Genomic DNA, 22,438 nt, shown 5'->3' with positions numbered 1-22,438 from the left:
TTTGAAATACAAATCTAAAGCAATACCCTACCTGAAAAACTCCTTGGGAATTTTTGTATTTAATATATACATCTTTTGCTGTAATAGAATTACAAAATTTGACTACAAAATTTGTTACAGTGAATAGTTGAAGACTAGTGAGTTTTTATTTCATGGATTACAATTAAGTAACATCTTCAGCGTTTTTAAATGTTATTGTGATAATTTGTGTGACATTTGGGAAAAAATCTCTTGATAAACATAAAAACAATTTCATATGCCCCATTAGAAATTATCAACAAGTACTTTTGGTTAGTTTAAACTGTTGAGCAGTTGGACTATCTCTAAACGAAAGTCCTTGAAAATCTCTATTGTATATCTGAAATTCAGCATTGAAAGAACAGTATATCCACACAACAATTTGATTTCATGAAACATGCTGCAAATATAAGAGACATCAGATAAGACAATTTTACTCACATGAATACTACAAAGAATCCCCTAAATGTATCCGTGGATCTGCCTCTCCAAACCATAAAGTACATAATCAATTTTGTTCCAAATCTGCCACCAGCAGCCATATTGGAGAACTTAAACAACCAGTTTGGAGATGATTTAGTTCTAGTGCTTAAACAACCAGTTTGGAGATGATTTAGGTCTACAGTGCTTAAACAATCAACTTATATATGACTTTCATATCTACATGAAAAAAAAAGACAATACCAACATGTTAACATAATCATAATCCAAAATTGAATAATACCAAGGCAAAATATGAACAAAATAAAAATTTACACGGAGACTCCTGAAAAGGTACAAGGATAATAAGACCAGGTATTCCGGAAGAGTAACATCTTCATAGACGACACTGCCATGTAAATCTTGGTCAATTCAAGTTAGTAATGTCACATTCTCAGATGAGAACAAGGTATACAACAATAGAATCAACAAACAAACTAACGAGCATCAAACACTAAATATCATACACAGAAATAGATTATTTCTCTATGAGATCACCAAGATCAATGAAATCAAACTTCTCCTATGCTCACAATACGATGTTATTCTTTGATAGCCTGGAAGATCTACGTATTTGTAAACTCTTGAGATTGAAAGTTAATACATGAAAAACAAAATGTATAATATTCACTAAAGGTTGACTGAATATCAGAATTACTTTCAAATTATGGTGAGGAGATGGAGTTAACCTAGAGTTTTACAAACCCAGGCAATTTATTTCCTTGCACTGGTTCTTTTAATAAAGCAAAACGTTATAACATTACAATGGCTACTATTGCTGTGTATGAAGTTTTAAGAATGGGTAGGTTGTAAAACCTATCTGTCCAATAGATACATAATTTGTAACATACCTTAATTATTCAATTTATTTGTCACATATACTATGCTTTCATTATATACTTACAACTACTTATAACTTTTTAAATATTTGAAAAAAAAAAGAATCAATAAATGTTTAAACACTGTCGTCACAGTTTCAAGTTTCTCAATCTTACGTCCAATTTTCAAAATAAAAGATCCCTTAGAAATTCTGTAAAAGTATCAATTCAGTGTTTAAACAAATTTACAATAAAAACAGTTATAACCCCCAAATATGATACAGCAACTCCATCAAGAGCCCCCCATAAATTACACATAATCTTACAAAGCAAACTATTTACAGCTTTGTTGTGTTAAAGTCAAGCTCTTCCCCTTGCTTGAAGCAAAAGTTTTTTAGTGCAAAAAACAATTTTAGTAGTTTCAAATGATATAGAAGATGGAGTATCAACATCTGGATTCCATGATTCCATGTACAGCACCATGTTATATGGCCATCCACAGTCCATCCATACTAGATGTATTATCCATACCATAGCAACTTTCGGCAGGTACCAATTCATGAAAAGGCCATAATGAACCTATCACCAACTCAATCCAACTCAGGAGATCTGACAATTACAGATACAAGTACCACAACCTACATTTTCACCAGAATACTGAACATGGATGTGGCCCTATTTTCGGGTGTGCAGAATTTATATTTAAACTGTCATTGTAATGTAACGATAGTGGCGCTTTTGTATTGTCATTACCGTGAGATAAAGACATTTGTAATTATGTCATGGCTGAGCCGTAATTTCAACCTTAGCTATATAAATATCTATACTGTTTTTCTGATGACTGCAAGCTAGCTAAAACATGTAAACCAATAATAAAACCATGGAATCCAGATGTTGATGCTCCATCTTCTCTGTCTTTTGTATCTACCTTCCTTCTCTCCCACTCTGTTAGGAGATTTTTTATTTAATTTTATGAAGTGTACAAAATGAAACACTGAGAGGCTCAGATTTGAGTAAATAAAGTCCAAGGGGGCTATGAGTGGGAGGAAAGCATGTCCAAGACTCTGACCATAGCAGGCAGCGAGTCACATGTCTGTCCATTCAGTTTTGACAAAGTCCACAAACATGACGTATTGTTCTCCTCCACCTCATATGGGGTTATGTCAACTGTGATGCTTACTGGGCGTTGACTCAAAGTGGGGTCTTTCATTGGCCAGGGTAGGTTGACATGGTGACGATGAAGCTGTGAAGAATGAAGCATGTCCATCAAAAAAAAAAAGATCATTTATCAACACATAAGATGTCACCAAATTTTTCATTAGAATTAATTGTTCTGTTTAAAACAATGAGTTTTCTGTACCCACTAAAGGGAAACATATTAAAATATTATTTACTTCGAAATTTGGTTACATAAACTTCATAACAATATCTCTTTTGTTTACATATATTTCTATCAAATTTCATGACTGTAAAGAAACAATGATGGCAAGTATATCAAACTTATATCTGTTTCGAACGAGCATTTTGATTTCCATATACTCCCTACAGCAGACAATTTATTTCTTTCTTCAGTATACAGAAGTTGTCAATACATTCTACCATACATCAATTTTTGTCTTTCAGAGAATACCAAACAATTTTTTTGTTCTGCAGTTCACAATATTTTCAGGATCTGCAGAGTTGTCTTTCCTGTTCCTACCACTTTCTCTCTCCAAAACAGTTCATAAAATCTTCTATAGACCTTTCAACAATATTTATGTAGTTATGGGCTTTGATAGATAGGAAAAGAAAACTACATTTTTTCATTACCTCAGAAAACCTAAGGCAACAATAACTTGGTCTGGACATATTTTCATATTTCCAAGTAAGTAAATTTGGTAAGGTTATTATGCAAATACAATTTCCTATACATGGTAACACTGTCCTTAACCTTTTACCTTCAAACCTCGAAAGCAATCCCATGAAAGTACTTTTGGTAACGAAGTACTGTATGAAGTTTGAGGTGCAAAATAACAAATTTTTTATTGATAGTAACAATGACCTTGACCTTTGACCTTCGAACATGAAAAACACTTCCCAGCAGCCATTTTTGGTAAAGAAGCATTGTATGAAGTTTGAGCTCAATCGGCCCAAGTGAACTCAATTATTGTGAGAAAACCATTGTTTGAGGTCTGCACAAAAGAGGAAGCCAACCCAGAACTCAAGAACCCAGAATGTAGAAAATCTATTCTTAAGGAATCTAGCACTGGTATATATGCAAAAATTGTCAGAAGTTTTTGTTTGAAGAAGAAATAATGCTCGCCAACAAATAAATAAAATTCCCTTGTTGATAAGTATACTCCTTATTTACCAAAATTAGCATTTAAACTTTGAAGTAGAAATATATAGTAGTTTATATACAGTAACCTATGCACAAATATCCACTATAATTGTGGAGGGCTTTATTAGTTTTGCTGGGTTTATCAACTCATGAGCCTGTGAACAGCCAGGGTTGTTTTAGGGTGGAGTCTCCTTTAAGTTGCTGGTGACTACCTCACCAAACTACCATAGTTCATTTGGGAAGACCTTTATACCATCAAAAGCAATTAGGATAAAGTGTCTTGCCCATGACCACATTAGCACAGACTGGTCCATTTATGTGTTTCCTGAGAACACAAACTGAAATTGGTAAGAAGCATCTAATTACACACCTCGGATCATTATCTGAGGTTATGTGTGCCAACTTTCTACTTGACTGAGCCAGCACAGCCCTGTGTGGAAGGAAAAGCAGTAAAAAATTAGCCGATGATGAACCATTTTCAGATCTACAGTATTGTACCAAGATTTCACGAGAAATAGATCTAAATATTAACACCAGTATATTCTACATCCAATATGTGTACTGTACACAATCACAAAAGAAAGTAATGCGCTATTGTAAGTGTACCTTATACAGACTGCCTGACTCGCAGTGCCAAACTACACCCTCCATGCGTCCACTGTTGTTGCCCTCTAACCAGGCTCTCACTTCCTCCAGGTGTAGTCCACATGGAACTGTTGCCTTTATACTCCCATGAAGCACCATAAGGTGGAGGGGTGTTGCTTTGTTTCCAATCCCTATGTTAAGAACAGGTACAGGGATACAACATGAGGTTACCAGAATCAGCCAATATACATATAGGAGGTGAATGTGCTTAAAAAATCCTTATGACAAAAATGCTTATTAAATATCTGTAACAAGTGACAAAATTGCTTCTTCAGTTGGTAACATCAGTTAGGGAAAGACATTGGTTTGCAAATGTAACTTATATTTAGATATGTTGGGAAAATATATGTACATGCCAAATTAACAGATGCATTTGCTATCCATGTGTTATGATAGAAAGGTTTGTGAATGATATGATAATACCATAAGGGTTGCCATTGACGTGGGTGCCAATTAATTCTGCTGTTTTTCCTAACAGCTCGGACAGGTTCACCAGGTCTACTTGAAGTTTTCTCCCTTCATCTGTCTTTTCTCTGTCAACATAAAAATCACCATCTTTTCTTGTAGTTTCCCCATCAGCAAACTTTGATTTGTAAATTTCACATCAGGTGCTACTTCCGAAGTAAAAGTATCATACTTCAATTTGATTATCTCTCCTGATACCTCCATTCAAAACCAGGAAACACCTCAAACATCAGCAAGAAATCCTCAATTTGTCATTAAAATATGAATTTTCATTATTAAACTTAACCAGAAAATTCTATCAATACGATTTCACTCACATAAAAATCTACATAATCATGTCTCTTCCTTACTGCAGAAATCCTAACTTTACATGACAATCTTTTTCTTTTATGATATGTACCTTACTTCAACATATATTTCAAATCTAACTTATAATTACTTCACAAACATATCCAACCTTGTTTAAAAATAATAATTACCGAAGGACTAATCCAATGCTATGTGTCAGGTCAACAGCCGTCAGGTGCCAACAGTGCTGGCGAGACTTTGGGTCCACTGGCACCCATCCTATATGAGGAATCAATATCATTCAGCAGTGAAAAAAAAAACCAAGACTCAATATTGCAGTTTCAATTGCCAGGGAAGAACATCAAAAAACAACACAACAGAAACTTTTGTAACAAATCACAATTATTAACAATTCTCTGTTTGGTTTTTATAAATCAAGAAGACATAGACACTGTTAATGTAAATATTTGTCTTTTTCAAACAGATATAAAAAATTTACCAGGAATGTGTCCATTAGCATCTGGTTGTGGTTGTCCATTACTTATCGGAACACCTGATGCTGGGATCCAGTGCTCTGGAACTTCCTGAAATAGAATCAAAATGTTGATGTTACTTTTAAGATTTCCTGGCAAGAAATTCCTCCTTAATTATAATGCATTACTTTAGTTATTACACATTTGTATAAATCTGAGTGGTCCATCTAACAGTGAATTTATCATTGACAAAGTCACCATTAACCTAACAATGATTTTTTTTACCATATCATCATACTAATTCTTATTTTTTTCCTAATTTCCATTTGTACTATTTTTATTTGTTTATGTTAGTTATCACCGGATCTTATAATTTATCTTTACTTGGTAAAAATCAGATGTAAGCAGTTTGTTTCTGGCAAAAGATCAATAATGATTTTTTTCCCTATATCATGATCTTACCTTGAAGTCACTTGGAACTTCCCATGGAAATGAGACCTCTGAATTCTCTGTAGAGGCAAGGTCATCAGCATCCCCCTTCCCTTGACGTCTCTGTGTCTGGAACTTCTTAAAACGTTTTTCAGCTGCTTTATTTGGTTTCCTGTCCAACCGAGCCCACAACCAGGGTTTACCTAAACAAAAACAGGCTTGGAATTCCCATTTGATTGATCACATTTAACAAGAATTTGTAGCATTTAGATATCTATAAATCAAAACTTTCAAATTACTGTTTGTTTAAAATTAATGTATTAGGATTGTGAACAGCTTAAGACTAGGTTATAATTTAAACTGAATTGTTACCTTGGAATTCTGATATAAAGACACAGGTGCCGTCAAGTTTCTCTGTAGCAACAGCAGTATCTATGCTTTCCTGTTTGGCTATCTGTCGAACCGTGTTAGTTGCTACAACGTTGTACTGCTGGTAAGATCGTTTCTTAGATGGCTCATTCAAGACTGTTGTCTCATACACACAAGGAATCTTCTGCTGTACTGACCCTAGTCCTGCCATCCTTCATCAACCACTTGGATAGTTACAGACTGAGATATCTAATTATTACAATGACAAATGTATAAATATCTGAAATCATTATCCATGTCTAACGTACATGGAGCATAAATATTTGTAAAACTACATAAGGCCAAACTCATAGTACTTTTGTTTATTCATGGTTTTCCCTGACTCTCAAAAACCTGCATATTGAGACGGACCAAAAAATTGATAAAGTTTTACACCATATCATGTGTGACTTGAAATCCCTGAACTCATGCAATTGTAAAGTTTGAGGGTCCCAGGGATCTGTATTTAATGTTTTTTAACTTTCAAACTCCAGTACCCTAAGCCTTTTCTTGAAAATGTTACCTGTTCTACCTCTCAATGGAAATGTCATACATTATATGTTTAAGTGTCTCTTGCATCTGAGAAATATTACATGACAAACTTTACTCATTGGCATCTCTGCTCAGCACATACATTTATCAACCACAAGCACAATAAAAAAAAACAATTGTAGGCCAGATAGGCATTCAGAGTACTCAAACAATGTTGGAGGTTTACATGGCAAGAAACTTATGACAGGCCACAATAGTTAACGTCAGACTGTAACAGTAATTTTTTAACAAACTTTGTGTAAACAAACTTATTACTCAAAGCAGTAATTGTCCCTCAAATGCAGAGCTATTACTCACATGAGGGGTTGTGGCAAACCTGGGAAATAGATGGATTATTGAAAGACACCTTGCCCCTGCCAAAGTTTGAACTAGCATCCCTTCAGTCTCCATTATCCATGCGGAAACAATACTATTTGAATAAAGGGAAATTCACATTAGCCCATGGTTATATGACGGAAAACCGAAAATGGGCGACAAATGCGTGACAACTCATCTGTGTTAATTTTCTTATTTCATATCAAACGGATGGTCAAAATTGACGCTCCAATGTACCTAACGGTCCGGAAAAGCTCTCCGCCAAGCAAACAAAATCATAACCGGAAAGAAACATCACATCAGTTAGGAGACACTATTTTACAAATAGGAACATCAACATCTGGAATTCTTTACCTGAGGCAGGGACGTATATATCACGTTAATATACGTCCCTGCCTGAGGAAATCGTTACAGCTCCAACAAAAACTGTTTCAAACGTAGACTGGATAGACACTGGAAAATCAGGAAGTGATGTATGACAATTACAAGGCAACTATCGGAGGTGGCGACCCATCTTCTAAGTGGGACGTACTAGAGGAGTCTGGTATAGAGGCCTCATAGGCCTGCTCCAGAAAAATATCCTTAAGTATACTTAAGTAAGTATAGCTGACGGAGGGCATGTGCAATGTACTCAGTCGGGAGATCACACATAACGAGCGTGATAAGTAAAACTGAACAAAGACACTGTCGTAGATGATCTTCATTAAATGTGAAATCAACCGAAAACTTACCAGAATCACTTTTCAACTTTACATAATCAGATAATAATAAAAATGATGCAAGTCACTGTATGGGCGCATCCATGTTGACAGTTCAAAAACAAGGGCGGTAACTCTAGTGACATAAAATTAGCAAAACAACGTGTAAAATGGTTGTCATATGGTTCGTTTGATACGTCCGTCCTTAAAAACTGAAGGGACCTCTCTATGTAACTTTTATGATTTGACACTGTTTTGAACTTCAACTTTTCAAGATGACCACCAGCGGCCATTTTCAATGTTGACATTTCTGCTCATTGAAACATTACATATAGGTGTTTTACTTCTGTTATTGAAGATTGCCGTCAGCGGCGATGTTGAATTATCAAATTTTGAATTTCATTACCACTTTACTTACAAATTAGAAATGATTATGAACATGTTTATTACCATTTTTTCATACTCGCTAACCAGCCCTATTTAGAAGGGAGACTCCCGATTTTGAACCACTAATTTTGCTATTTTCAATCGAGTGAATTTGCTAAACTAATAAAGTTTTAGTGATTTCATCGAATGAACAACACAAATTACTTTTTGTATTTTAACTTCGTGTTTTTGAAACAGGTAACTTTACCGTAGAAAAGTTATTCTTACCAGTGTTGCTAATTTTTTGGAGGGTTTATTCATACATTTTATTCAAGATTTTGTTTTTTGAGCATGTCACATCAACTCCTTGAATTTTTTTTTTTATTTTGGCAAATAATAGCTTTTCGTATGCCACAAAATGTTCTCGTGTCCAAGGTGGTCATCAGTGGTTAATTTATACCAAATGCTATTCATAAAAGATCATTTAGATGTTGAGAACATATTTAGTATGTATGGGTCCCAATACTCAGCAAGGTTGACTATATATGAATTATTTGTCATGGTTGATAATTTTAGTTCCTCCCTGTACGAAAACAACATTTAAGAGATCCTTACAAGGATTAGCTCTCATGTTAAATATGTGAAAACTGGATTATGTATAGAAGAAAAAACACATATCTGACCTCCACTAGTGTAAAAGCCATTGAATGTCGTCAAGTAATATAACTACTCAATATCACAGACACCACATTTTCAAGCACATTCTGAAAAATGTGGTCAACCTCTTGAGGGTTCACTTTTATTAAGATAATTTTTGAAATAATGACAACTTCATGATGATGTTATGATAGCTATTTCCAAAATGTGCTTGAAACTGAAGAATTGGCAGTCCACGACAGGAGATCAACATTCCTCTAAAGAATAAGCTTGCATGGCCATTAACGTATAGATTTACAAATATATAACAAAAGCCGAATTATATTGAAATGCTTCCAAGCACCATTTAATGACACAACTTCTGACCTAGAAGTAGACATTCTTACTTAAAAATACTTTTACACAGATCATCCATTCTTTGATTCAAAAACAAGTTGTATAACACACTTTAACAATCATATACTACACAGTACAGAGTTTTACTGGAATTCATACAATATACAATATCAAAATATTGTCTATCTAGTACAGCACACATTACAGAACCTGTTCTACCCATGTATTACATATATAGTTAAGTTCATACTACACAATAATTAGGAAGCTAAAACATATCAGCTTTACTACTAGGTACACTAGGTATTTAAACGTGCAAGTGTAACAATCGTGCACTTATAGCCAACATCTTGATAAATCATTTCTTCCTCGTTTACAATACTTAATCCAAATTTAAGTATAATTTACTTGTTTCCATTCAGAATACACCAAATGATTCTTCAACAATTCAAACATTTGGCGAGCCTCAAACTAGTTCAGTAAACTTTCCTTCAAACACACACAAAATGGAAAAAAATGTGCATCTGCTTTGTCTGACTTCTCCAGATTTTAGTGCTAATCAAGCAATAATAATTCTTTACTTTTTTAACCATTCCAAGTTATTTAGAAAAGTAGAAATTTCATCAACTTCCACCTACTCTTCCGTTTAAGTAACCATTTTTTGTTTGGCTGAACATTTTATAAATCCTATATTTTGTTATAAAATCCTATATTTTGTTAACTAAGTCATCTTTGATTAAAGTCATACATTAACATTCTTTAAAGGCATAATACATAAACATTAATTACCATATACAAAGTACATATTACAAAATCATGTTCTTTATTTTTTTCATGGGTACTATTAATCTATGAAGTCATATGTTCATTAAATAATACATGTTATGATTGAGAAAGTCATTTTTGTAGGATTTTTTTAACTGAGACCAGAACACTTTTTCCAAAATTTTGACAACTGATTATGACAGTCCCATCAGAAAATCACAAGTCCAGGAGTCAAACACCCGAGTCCCAAAAATCACTGACTTCGATTTTTAGTTTCTAACATTTAATGGATATCATGAATAAAATTTATCCATGAAATCAAGTGCCACAGAAAAGCCTTTTTTTTTTAAGTATCACAAAAATATATGATTTTCCAGTACATAACAGTATCTGATGTGTGATAAGCCATGCTGTAGTGAAGCATTGGAGAAGTAGAATCTCCTACGTTTATTCTTTAAATGTTATTAACATGATCACTTGATGTAGCACTCCACACTCACCAGCTGCCATACATACACATTAATACTGATATTCTTTATTCATGTTCCAAATGCTAGTTAAATGCAAGAAAAATGATACATAAAAAATTATCACATGACTGGCTATTTTACTCATTTATCCAATCCCATTACTCCAAATTTTGTTTAGGGGTACCACCCTTAGCTTCTTCTTTGGCTTTATTGTGAATAGCATGCTCGTTTTGAGGCAGGGTGTCCTAGTAGCTGGTGTTTCCCCCAATGAACAACATTGTGGAGGCCCGTCACATGGAAGAAACTGAACCAACAGAAATCTTTTACTGGGTATTTCCAAGGATAAAATGTATGTTTTACTGAAATAGCCCCGATAGATAAATGGCTCACACGACATGTTATTTGTTATTGTTTGAAGTCAGTTTTCTCCAGCATTTCTTTCTTAAATGCTAAGACAGTCTTTTCATTAAATTTATTGAAGTAATTACTCTGCTTAACATAACATGAGGCATCACCTGTGTCAAGAAGCCTGTATCACTCACTTCGCTAATTCAGCTATTCAGTCAAACTTGTTGCCATATGATTTACTGTTTTTTTATCCAAGAATGCTTCAGACCAAATCTCAACCATATCCTTGAACGGAAGGATTTTTTGGAACCTATTGTTGTGCCCCACACCACAGGCAGAGAGAGAGAGAGAGAGAGAGAGAGAGAGAGAGAGAGAGAAAAGGGGGGGGGGGAGATAATTAATCCCATTTAGTACCATGATACTTCAGACCAAATTGGGAATGAATCCTGCACTCTTATGAGGAAAATGGATTTAAAGATTTTGCTCTTTTTCTTTTATTGGACCTTGATCCTTGTCCCACCCCAGAAGACCACAACCTAATATTTATTCAAATCTGACTTCATTCATCCAAGAATGCTTCAGATCAAATTTGTGCAAAATCCAATCCATCCAGCAAGACGAGTAGGATTTAAAAATTTCCTTTTCTGTGCTCTGCCCCTCAGACGCCTGGGAGCAGAGACCTAACATTTATATGGAAAATTTGTTCTCTTCCCCAAACATACTTATGACCAAATCCCAGCAGTAACTTAGAAGAAGTAACCACAGATCTCTGTACCTCTCACTTTGCCATGAAAAAGGGCCTTCAAGATATGGATTACATTCTTAAACATTTAAGAAATCCCCATTTTACCAAAACCATTTAGTGGAGACACAAAAAATTGTCTGAAATATTTTTATTAATAAAGTTAGCCATTTGTTAAATAGTATCAGCTTCATTAATAATCATTAATTAAAAACTTTTAACATATTATTTAGAAATGAAGATATATTCTCTGAATAAGCACTACAATTGATCATGACATTTTAATCTGAGTGAAGAAAACCAAATACATCTGGCAACAGTAAATGCTTGTCAACAAGCTGACTTATATCTAGCACTGTCCAGTAGACATTTCAGCATCCAAAGACTAAGTTTTGGCCTCAAGGCATCTTACAGACTCCACTTTGTTTCTCCAAACTGAGGAAGTCAGATGCTTTCATTCTTGAAAGCTCTCAAAAATTATTTTTGAAATTCACAAACACTGACAAATAACTTGTTCAATATGAAACATTTTTAAAATTGAATTTTGATATCTTAAACAATGCATCATCAATCGCTTTTACCAGGGTGCTACCAAACAGTTGCTTAAGCAGCAATAATTACAATATGTATGCTGTTTTGAGATTTTTATATATTGATACAGAAAACTGTCTTTCTTGATCATTGTTCCTGTTCCAACTATGCCAGATCTTGCAGGTTAATTGTGGAACCTGTCACAAACTCCACTGTTTGTAAATTATGCTGAGTGATGTCACTACTTGAGGAATCGTTGAGTGATGAAAGATCAGATCCTAAGGCAGCCTCCTCAGAATAAAGGTCAGGGGTTGGAGGGTCATCCTGATACAAAGAGAGATAATATACAGAAGACATAATATAATGTTTCCTTTCTCTAGCAATGAATATTCAAATAAATAAAGAAAACAATGGCGTAGAAATGGAATTGCTGAAACTAGATCATACCAGATAGATGGAAACACCAACAATATCATAACCTGACAGTGAAACTTAATTCCTTCAGTGGTAGATGACAATTTCTGAATTGTTCTGCTTCTATTGCAGTGTTTAAAAATACCACATTTTCAAGGTTATAAGCCACACCAATATATAAGCTGCTCTGCCAGTATTTAGGATATTTTCAACTTGATCCACATATAAGCCACACTGGAATATAAGCCACACCCTTTCCTACAATATGGTGACCACTAAAGTTGACGTTTGATATACCGTTAACAGATAAGGGAAGGCAGTTCTTACAAAGTGGTAACCGTTACTTTGACAAAAGTTTATTGATATAGCAAAAAACAGAAGGCAATTTATCAAGATTGTCAGTGAAACATGTAATAAAGTTTGCAAATGTGCCTTCACAGATTGTCTATGCAGATATAGGACCTGACATTTTGTACAGCTTACTAAACAATATCTCCAATGTCTGTACTGTTAAATATAAACGAAGGCCCTTCCATGCTGACCAAATTCTTTCAGTCCTATATCATTTCTTCTCGTAAGTCATATCATAAACAAGCATAGCAATTGATCTAGAATTTGACCTATAACCTGATGACTTATTGATCCAAGGATACCAAAGTCTATTGTAAACTTCAGCTATGGTTTGAAGTAACCACAAAAGCCCAGAAGATGTTATAGTGATTCTTATTAAAAGGTATGATGAATGAAATCCCGCTTTTTTTGTTTTTGTTTTTTTAACTGCACCGGTATATAAACGAAACACTCGATATACAGGGAAAAAAGTGTGACTTATAATCAAGAAAACACCTTACCAGATCTACCTTTCCAAACATTGGAAAACTTACCTGTAACAGTTGAGTCTGTACATATAAAACCCCAGTCTCTGGATCCCGAAAGGTTATCCCCCTTGATGTCATACTGTTTGATGAAGAGTATGACACGGTGGAAGTTGGCACATTAAAATTGCTCTGTTGGTCATTTGTTGTCTCTGAAAAATTGAATCAGTCATCATAATTATAGATGTTGTTAGTCAATGATCTTCACCAGAATAACTTTCATGTTTTAGGACCTCTTTGCCAGATTAAAGCTGCTGTAGTTGACTGATGTAAGTGAATTTCATTTCAGTTTGACTGTCATGCTTTGAATGCAGTTCCTTACCTTAAAAATTGTCAGTCAATATATTTATACTTATAAATATGAAGACTGAAGTTCTTTAAAAGAGAATTACCAAATTCTATACATGTAGCCATGGTTTCAGCATGCTTACCTTGGAATGAGGACTGGTCAACTCCTACTGAGGACATCTCTCGTAGCAATTGTCGTCGCTTTCGTGCTCTGTCACTCAGGAGATGGTTGCTACGGAAATCTGTTCTGGCTGATCCACTGTTGTTTTCCTGCAGTACCCGGCCAGATGAAGATTCTGCTTCTGAAATAAGGTAATATAAGGTTAACTTAAAATGTTGTTTTCAACAGTTGGAATGACTTTCAGGAATTGTTTACAAAACATCATCACATCTAACAATTATTGATAGAAGCGACAACCTTGCAAAATATTCAAAAGACAATTCTGAATGCCATTTAAAGAAAAAAAAACATGGCATATATACAAGCATTTTTTCTTATATTGAACATGCCAGGAAATCTTAATACTATGGAGAAGGGACACAATTGCCCTTCACATTGGCTTCTCCCCTCTGAATAAAGGAAAGCAGGAGGCAAGATGAGTTAAATACTCTCAGAAGATCCCCACATTGAATCTAGAGTAAGTTTGGTAATTAAAGTATCTGAATAAAAATTTATTAATATTGAAAGTTTTAAATCATTTTCAATTCAACAAAGACATACATACATATTAATTTTTTATCATTATATTATTATAAAAACATGCTCGGTTAAATATTTCAATGACAATATCAGGCATAAGAGTTGTGGAAGAATGATGGACTAGTTACAGTTCATCGTTTTTTTCTTTCATTTTTTGAAGGAGGCCTAGAACACTTTAAACTTTTCAATTAAGAAAAAATTTTAATCTGACTGCCTTTGAAAACTGTGCAAGAGACTTTCGGTGGCCTAGGGGAGTTATATTAACGAGATTTTAGGCAGTATGATGGCATACAACAACTCACCAGAATTGATGGCAATGTGTATTTTAGGGGAGGTCTCCTGAGGTTGGTCAGTGGATGTTGTTGGCTGGTCAACAGAAGACAAAAGCTGGTTCAAAACAGCAGGACTGATTTGTTGCATCGTGCCCGTCTCATCTTCAGCATTCGCTACTGTGGCAGCTATGGTGGATAGTTAAAGGACAATACAAAATTTTACTGAATACTCTACAATTGAATACAAGACCTCATCTTAATGCAAGTTTAGTGAAAAATTAAACAACAAAGTAAGTACACATTACCTATAGGAAGTGATAATTCATAATTCTTATACAAACATCAAAATTTGTGCAAAAATAGGTTCAATTCTCCAAATACCTTATCAAGCAAATTGCACCACAAGATAAACATATCTTATATGAATTAACAATGTTTGGGTTTACTTTCTTTTGTCAAAGATCAGTAATATTTTAAGTCAACTAATGACTGAATGAAAATTTTAAGTAAATTAAAGAAAAATGGAAATATGCAGTAACTTACTGGTGGTGATGAACTCTGATGGGTCAATGAGTATTGTGTTGGGAGATTCTAGGCTGTCATTCGGCATGGTTGTGCTGACTGAGGAAACTGGGGGAAATAAAGATATTTGTTGTTGGTTAAAACAACCTTAACTCAGTCAATCTGGATTTCTTGTTCCATAGCCATACATTAATTTCAAAATACTATTTAGAGATGACTTGTTAATCATTGATCACAAATTTAAAACAAAAGCAAGCAAGAACACACTGTCAATGGTATACCAGATTTCAGACACATTACAGCACATATAGCTTTCTCATGAGATTTAACAGTACACCGAGCTATGAACACCTAATTCTGTAGAACAATCCTAATTGAATCAATCGGGACGAAACCATGTATGAAATACAAATAGTTTCCCAGGTGTGGACTACGTAATTATTCTTACAGATTTTGAACTTGAGTCACCGAAGCATGTGTAACAGAGGTCGTTATCAATTCATGCCCTCTGGCTTATCATCTTAATCTAAATCGAGATAAATAAATTGCAGCTATAATATTTACACTTAAAATGAAGGTCAAATTCTGCAGATATTATCCCATATGTGACAATAATCCACTTAACAAAGGCCTATACAACATTAAATTGAACCCAAGGATTCCATTTTAATTTTTGTCATTTTGTTGAACAGAGGACCATATATGTTGTGCCATACCAGCAATGGCCGCCTGAGCCTCCGCCATTTCTTCATCTGTCTGAAAGCCACCGATGAGAAGTGTGGTGAAATCCATTTGTGAAACATCACTGTTTGCTGAAATATGCTGTTTTACGATGTGCTGACGCAGTGCGACTTTGTTTGAATATTTCTTTCGACATCCATCCATTGGGCAGTGGTAAATTATTTTCTCCTCTGATTGTTCATGCTTCTTCATATGGACATACAGACTACTTTTGGCCGTAAACTTTACTGTACAACCTATGTGATATAATCAAGAGATGAATTAATACAGGTTTACATTTTTTCTCTCTGTAAAATTTGGAAAGATAAACACTACTTGTACATCAAATTTGAAACAAAATCAACATCATATCAACTTTACAGTATTTTTGTACTCTACCCTGTTTATTGATAAAATATGTTGACCACGTCATCCTTCAATATATACTTCACCGGTAAATTTATGGTTTCACTTTTGTGAGATGTCAAAGTCACTGAGACCTCATATTCAATCATCACATACATTTCAATAGGTAAAAAGAAATTGTTTACCAACTTTATCACATTCAAATTTGCACAAACTATAACAGTGCATGCAGTATGTTTTTGACCTCAAAAAAGGAGTTTTGACTCTTGAGTTTATACGGACATGTGTCCTCATATGGATTGAGTCTTCAGATTGGTTTCTCAGATTGCAAAATGTCATGGGTCAACTGATTGCCTGGTGAAAACTACACTTTCTAAGCTTTTTCATATCGATTACATTGATACGTATATCAATATTTATTCAAACAGACATCTTTTCACAGCGTATTTTATAAACGGTGTTTTTTAAAAATTTAATGGATCTTCCTGTATAGTTTGAATGAAATTCCTGAAAATAACCAGGAACCTTTTGAATTGTTTATGCTTCAAATGGCTATTAGAACTGTTTAAACACAACCTCCTACATATTTCAAAAAGACGCTTCTTGTATTTCATCAGTTTACCTAAAAGTAAAGCTATATCTGACAGATACAGACCTTCAACAGGACAGGCATATGGCTTTTCCCCAGAGTGTGTCATCATGTGGCCCTTGAGGTGCTCTGCCCGCATGAAACCTTTATTACACTGTTGACAGAAAAACTTCCGCAGGCCTGTGTGCTTTGCCTGGTGACGCTTCAGTTTACTTGCAGTTGCAAATGCCCAACCACAGCCCTACAAGAATCATTAGTCATACTTACTGAATAATTTCAATTTATTTGAAAACAATGACCTTGCAACAGAAAATCCTTTCAGAACACCTGTTAGGCTAAATTCTCCCTTTAATTAAAATATATCTCCTGTCTAAGCAAACTCACTGAAGCAGAATATATCAGTCAAAGTAACATAGAATTGATAAAATCATATTGAACCATTCCTCAAGACTGATTGGCTCAAATATATATATTACCTCTGGAAAACATTGTCCATCATCCAAATATGTAGACAGGAAATATAACCAGGACAAAATATTTGATTTGCCAACTAAGCAATAAACAATCATAAAATTGTAAAATAAATCTACAAATGACATACCTCATATCGACAAATGTAAGGCTTCTCTCCTGTGTGACTTCGCATATGCTGCTTCAGACGACATATCTTGTCAAACACTTTACCACATCCTTCAAACTTACAAGTAAGGTCTTCGCGTTCCTGTGTATGAACACGGGGATGAGAGCCCATACAATGGGCAGAGAAGAAGGTCTTATCACATCCCTCCACTGGGCACCTGTGTAACAGGAGTATATTGTGTTGACTAGATTTATTTTGATAACAAATCTAATATTAAGCAGAAAGCATGCTTGTTTATCAGAAGAGAACAACTGAATTGAATGGTTGACAAAATGAGCAAAATTACATAAGATTATCCGCAGTAAATAAGTACACCAAAGAGGTGGTGGAATTCTGATTATCAAAGAAGTATTGACCATAATATGTGGTTAAGTATACTAACTTGTAAGTTTTCTCCATGCCACTGTGGCACTTCATATGAAGGTCGAGTTGTCTCTTGGTCGGGAATTTCTCATTGCATCCTTCTTCTGTACACTGTTCCACACATGGACGCTCATGGAGTCGTTTGTGGGAGTTCAGGTTATACACAGTTGTAAATTTCTTATCACAGCCTTCCACATCACACTAGAAAATTAAATTACTTTACCGTAAGTTACAAGATCAGTACTGAAATTTCTAAACTTCCAATGCAGGATCAACTATTGAAACAATGTAAGCTGTGTTTCACCCAAACTCAAATTTTAGGAGCATGTTCTTGACAAATGAGTATTTTTATATCTTAACAACAGGGTGCTATTTTTAACTTACTTTAGAAACTGAAGGCACCTGAGGAAGGGGGACACTTTGATAATTTACAAAGTTAACTGATCAAATGTCGTTAAAAAAACCCACAATAGTCCAGAGAAAATTTATACATAATAAACTTACTATAAAATCTTTTTTCCCTTGATGAGATTCTCCATGTCGCTTCAGTTTATACAATGTTGTAAATGCCCATTCACAGCCTGGCTTTGAACACTGGAATAGTAATTTTAAACTTGAGTTTTTATACATAAGTGACGAAGATTTCTGCTTTTTTAATGCTATTAATCTTCAAACAGTTATGGGAACAAGTTCAGGATAAATTGGTATCTTATAGTTCAGTTATCACAAAGTATGGTCTGAACACTAAAAGCTACCCCAATTATTGAGTTCACTATCAGCTCTAGAGTACTTCTGAACTATTAGTAGTGGCCTTCAATCTAAAGAAAATAATGAATGGTATCACCAGCACTACATTCAACACTCCAACCTCCAACAATATTAGAGATTTAATCATTTTTTACAGGCCTGACCTCTAACTTCCACAACAGACGTTTCCTGGTGCTAGGGGAGAGCACATATCAGCAGTTCGTAACATTATTAGAACTCACAATGTATACATGCTGCTTACTTTAGAATGATAAATACATCCATTTCTACTACTTATGCCTACATATATAACTATATATATACACAAACCCAAAAACCACACCATTAGCGTTTGTTAAAGTTTCAACCTAGTTTCACTTGCAAACGCTGCCACTGTTATTTCTGCATGGGTAACTTCCAGTTTATTCAAAACTTGGAGTTACTACAACACAGAACGATGTCTTGTGTACTTTTTATTTTCACCAAAAGCAACATACTGTTTCAATTACCTAGATCTGAACGCATAAGGGTGCAAGTGACCATTTTTTATATATATATATTTCCTTATTATTTGAGTGTTGCTAAGCATCAATTCGCAAATGGATGGATTAATATATTACCAACAGGTAAAATTTTATGTAGTTTTTAACATACTTTGTTCTTCTCAATGGTGTCTGGTCATTTTGATTTCCAGAAACTACTAGAGAAATATAGCTTCAGAAATAAGATGTCACAGATATGCAAATACAACCCTGTGGACTGATTTCTTTATCATATAGGAGCACACATTAGTAAGCCTATCAATGTAGTTTTTTCAGGATTATCCTAATCTTTCTGGTTTTATTTTCACCTTGAAAGGCCTTTCTCCTGTATGCCTCATTTGATGGACACGGAACTTGGACAATTTTTTGAAGATCTTCTCACAACCCCTTTCCCCACACATGTAGTACTTTCTGGGTGGTCCCTGACCTGCCATGGAACCCATATGGACATCTGGTAGCTGTAAATAAGGTGAAAACTATTTGTGATTTGAAAGTAAAAAAACTGCTGTAAATAAAAACTGATACAGTTAGGTAACTACATCAACTAAATTTCCAGGACAGGAAAACATTCTTTTCTATAGCAAATACTGGCATATTCTAATTCATCAATGTAAAAATCTGTTAAGCAAATGCACTACATTTACATTTTTTAAGCCTCATAAACTGGTATACCTGTTGTAGATGAATCTGTGGTGCTTGTGGGATGACATTGCCACTGATTGTTCCCAATGGGGATGACATCAGGATTCCATTCTGCAAGTTCAGCTTTTCATAGTCAGATGTGGGCAGAATCAAATAGCCTGAAAATTCCATACAATATTAAAGGCTGGATATTAGATGTGAAAAATAAAGAATTTCAATAAGTTGGTATATGTATTATTGTATGTTGACAAATCACTAGACAAACATGTAAGGATATTCATCTGCCATGATGTTATACAATTTTGATATTTTTTTTGCATAAACACATGATTGCTACTCCCTCATTTGAGCTGACCTTACATATAAAAAAAATTTCTTGGAGCTACAAAAACTGTTTTCATTGACTGGAGGCTGTAAAGTGAATTAGTATTTTATTTCGGCACTTCCCTCTGTAACATACTCTAATATACACGAGAGCAAGGTTATCATAATTTGTTCAACTAAGTTTAAAGTATGTAAATTCTCATTACAGAATATCAATATATATATATAAATAGACACATCCACATAAAGGTGCAATTTTTTTGTGTAGCAAAACCATGCATTCTTAAGATTGATTAATTTCAGTTTATAAAAGTGATGATAGTTAATAATAACCTGTCTGGACTGGTGCTACAACATTAGTGTCCATCTGCTGGACTGTTTTAATCTGCCCAGGATCACTAACCACATGCTGTAGTGCATTTGGTCGCGACAGTGGCTCCAGTGCATTTGTAGCTTGTGTCAGGTCTGCAGTGTTTATGTGGTAGAGCTGCTGACCCTGGTTTGTGTTGACTAGAATTTGGGTAGAATTGGACATTTTGTCAGTGGAAATAGATATTGTTGCAAGTTTCAGATTGCCCTCACAGGGAACATAAGCCTCTGCTGGTGCTACAATTTGCTGTGACAATGACTGCCCTAAGTCCCCCGACTTTTGCCCATCAGATACACTTTGATTTGGGGTTTCTACATTAGCTCTATTCAAAAGAGAAGTGTCAACTAATTTAGTTTTCCCATCTAACATGGATGTCAATGATTGCGTTAATTGGCACTTCCCAAAGTCACTTCCAATGCCTTTAAAATTTGATCCATCTTCGATATGGACTATTTGAATTGCATCACTTTTCGGTCCAACAGACTCCTCAAATTCGATGCCCCTGTCAGGCATGCTTTCTAATTCCTGGGGAGTCATCAATGTGTTGTTCCTATCCGAGTCCATCTGTAACCCCAAATTTTGCACGTTTAGTTGTTTGCTCTCCATACTTAGGTTTGGGCTTGTAAGTTCATCGAGTGCATCACGGTCTTGTGTTTGAAGGACATTTACATTTGACACACATATTGAGGGGACGGTCAATCCGGTGGCCTGTCCCTCACAAAGTTGGCGAGTAAAATTGAGTTCTCCGTCTGAGAGAGGAATGGTTGCACTGTCGGTTTCGGGAAGCGAAATAGCTCCATCATCAGGCAGCGGGTCGCTGTCAAACAAGTCACCCACACTAGCATCATCTTGATTGCTACTGGTAATATCAAAGTCAACAGTTTCAAGATTCCTACATCGTGATTTCAACCATTCGGCATTGTTTTCCACAACAGCTCTCTCGTAACTATCCAAGTCATCATCAGCCGACAAAAAATGCAAGTTATCTTCGGCGACATTTTTCCCGTCGATTCCGACGCCATCTTGAATTATCTGACTATCTCCCGAAGACTGGATTGAACTCAAATCATTATTTTTATCTCTAAAAGTATCGTCTAGTCCAATGTTTACATCCAGCCGACTTTCATGTGGTATTCCATGGGGGCCGCCATGTTTTTGCCCAACCAGTCCCCCTTCACACGACATGTTAGGGCCCCGTTCTTCACATCCATATGGGGTTCGCCATTACTGTCCAAAGCGCAAAGGACTCTGACGTCACGGGTTCATGAACCCTAGATAGACTGGTAGTACCAACCAATGAAAACGTTACTTATTTCAGCGTGGGAACATTTAAATAAACGTTGGAGAAACAAAACGTTGTCATAGTAGTGATATCGTTTTCTGTATTCAGTTGTGTCTTAGTGTTCGCATATGCAAATGGCCCTACAGAAATTACAAAACTTCAAGAGTACATATTTTGTTAATATTGCAAAGTCACCAAAGAGTGTTGTTCTCATGAAAATAAACAACATGTCAACATACTATAAATCTCCTACCATGTCTTAGTGTGGTATGATCGTCTAAATTTGTTAATAAATTCGTCTAATTGTGTTAAAATGAACTCGGATCAATGTTATTGTTTATCCGCTACGGCCATTTACGTAAAAATTCGGCTCCCAATTAATTGATCCTAAAAAACATAAATCAGTGAACTGAATGACCAGAGACGTATATAACACATTTTTTGAGTTGCTATCTCTAAATTTCGAGTTGCAATCTCGAAATTTCGCGTTGCTATCTCGAAATTTCGGGTTAATATCTCAAAATTTCGGGATAAAATAAAACACAACGTGCCGGAATACGCTTCCGTAGATGTCTACTACGTAGAAGAACATTATGTATTCCAAAAAGTGGACAAGAATGGCTTTACATTTTTACTTCTTACTATTTATCTATTGCCA

The 22,438-nt window shown here is 35.0% G+C and overlaps 2 protein-coding genes across 2 annotated transcripts; both read right to left on the bottom strand.

The window, feature by feature from the left end:
• Positions 1-127: 127 nt before the first annotated feature.
• LOC132548439 (RNA ligase 1-like) lies at positions 128-8,023 on the bottom strand. Its single transcript, XM_060212304.1, has 8 exons — positions 7,943-8,023; positions 6,309-6,554; positions 5,970-6,139; positions 5,534-5,618; positions 5,226-5,313; positions 4,705-4,814; positions 4,243-4,412; positions 128-2,559 (listed from the first exon to the last, which is right to left on the bottom strand). Exons 2-8 carry the CDS (start codon positions 6,514-6,516, stop codon positions 2,350-2,352), a joined length of 1,041 nt encoding a protein of 346 aa, XP_060068287.1. The 5' UTR covers positions 6,517-6,554; positions 7,943-8,023; the 3' UTR covers positions 128-2,349.
• Positions 8,024-9,251: 1,228 nt separating this feature from the next.
• LOC132548437 (zinc finger protein ZXDC-like) lies at positions 9,252-21,716 on the bottom strand. Its single transcript, XM_060212303.1, has 13 exons — positions 20,462-21,716; positions 19,835-19,962; positions 19,471-19,620; positions 18,378-18,467; positions 17,893-18,074; positions 17,472-17,667; positions 16,937-17,111; positions 15,912-16,172; positions 15,217-15,303; positions 14,704-14,859; positions 13,845-14,003; positions 13,423-13,565; positions 9,252-12,448 (listed from the first exon to the last, which is right to left on the bottom strand). The coding sequence occupies exons 1-13, from the start codon at positions 21,681-21,683 to the stop codon at positions 12,290-12,292; spliced, it is 3,108 nt and encodes a 1,035-aa protein (XP_060068286.1). The 5' UTR covers positions 21,684-21,716; the 3' UTR covers positions 9,252-12,289.
• Positions 21,717-22,438: the final 722 nt, after the last annotated feature.

The sequence above is a fragment of the Ylistrum balloti genome, unplaced genomic scaffold (genome assembly GCF_031769215.1).
Source record: "Ylistrum balloti isolate Yb309-2 unplaced genomic scaffold, AGI_CSIRO_Ybal_v1 Utg370010, whole genome shotgun sequence".
Lineage (NCBI taxonomy): Eukaryota > Metazoa > Mollusca > Bivalvia > Pectinida > Pectinidae > Ylistrum > Ylistrum balloti.
Note: the sequence above shows the minus strand (reverse complement) of the source record. Positions and strands in the feature narration are given on the sequence as shown.

Coding starts and splice junctions, on each gene's coding strand:
- LOC132548439 (XM_060212304.1), bottom strand. CDS start 6,516: ATGGCAGGACTAGGGTCAGTACAGCAGAAGATTCCTTGTGTGTATGAG. Junction 6,140..6,308: donor CTTTATATCAGAATTCCAAG/GTAACAATTCAG, acceptor GTTTTTGTTTAG/GTAAACCCTGGTTGTGGGCT. Junction 4,815..5,225: donor AGCATTGGATTAGTCCTTCG/GTAATTATTATT, acceptor TTATGTTGACAG/AGAAAAGACAGATGAAGGGA.
- LOC132548437 (XM_060212303.1), bottom strand. CDS start 21,683: ATGTCGTGTGAAGGGGGACTGGTTGGGCAAAAACATGGCGGCCCCCAT. Junction 19,963..20,461: donor TGTAGCACCAGTCCAGACAG/GTTATTATTAAC, acceptor TGGAATTTTCAG/GCTATTTGATTCTGCCCACA. Junction 16,173..16,936: donor ATATGCCTGTCCTGTTGAAG/GTCTGTATCTGT, acceptor TATATCACATAG/GTTGTACAGTAAAGTTTACG.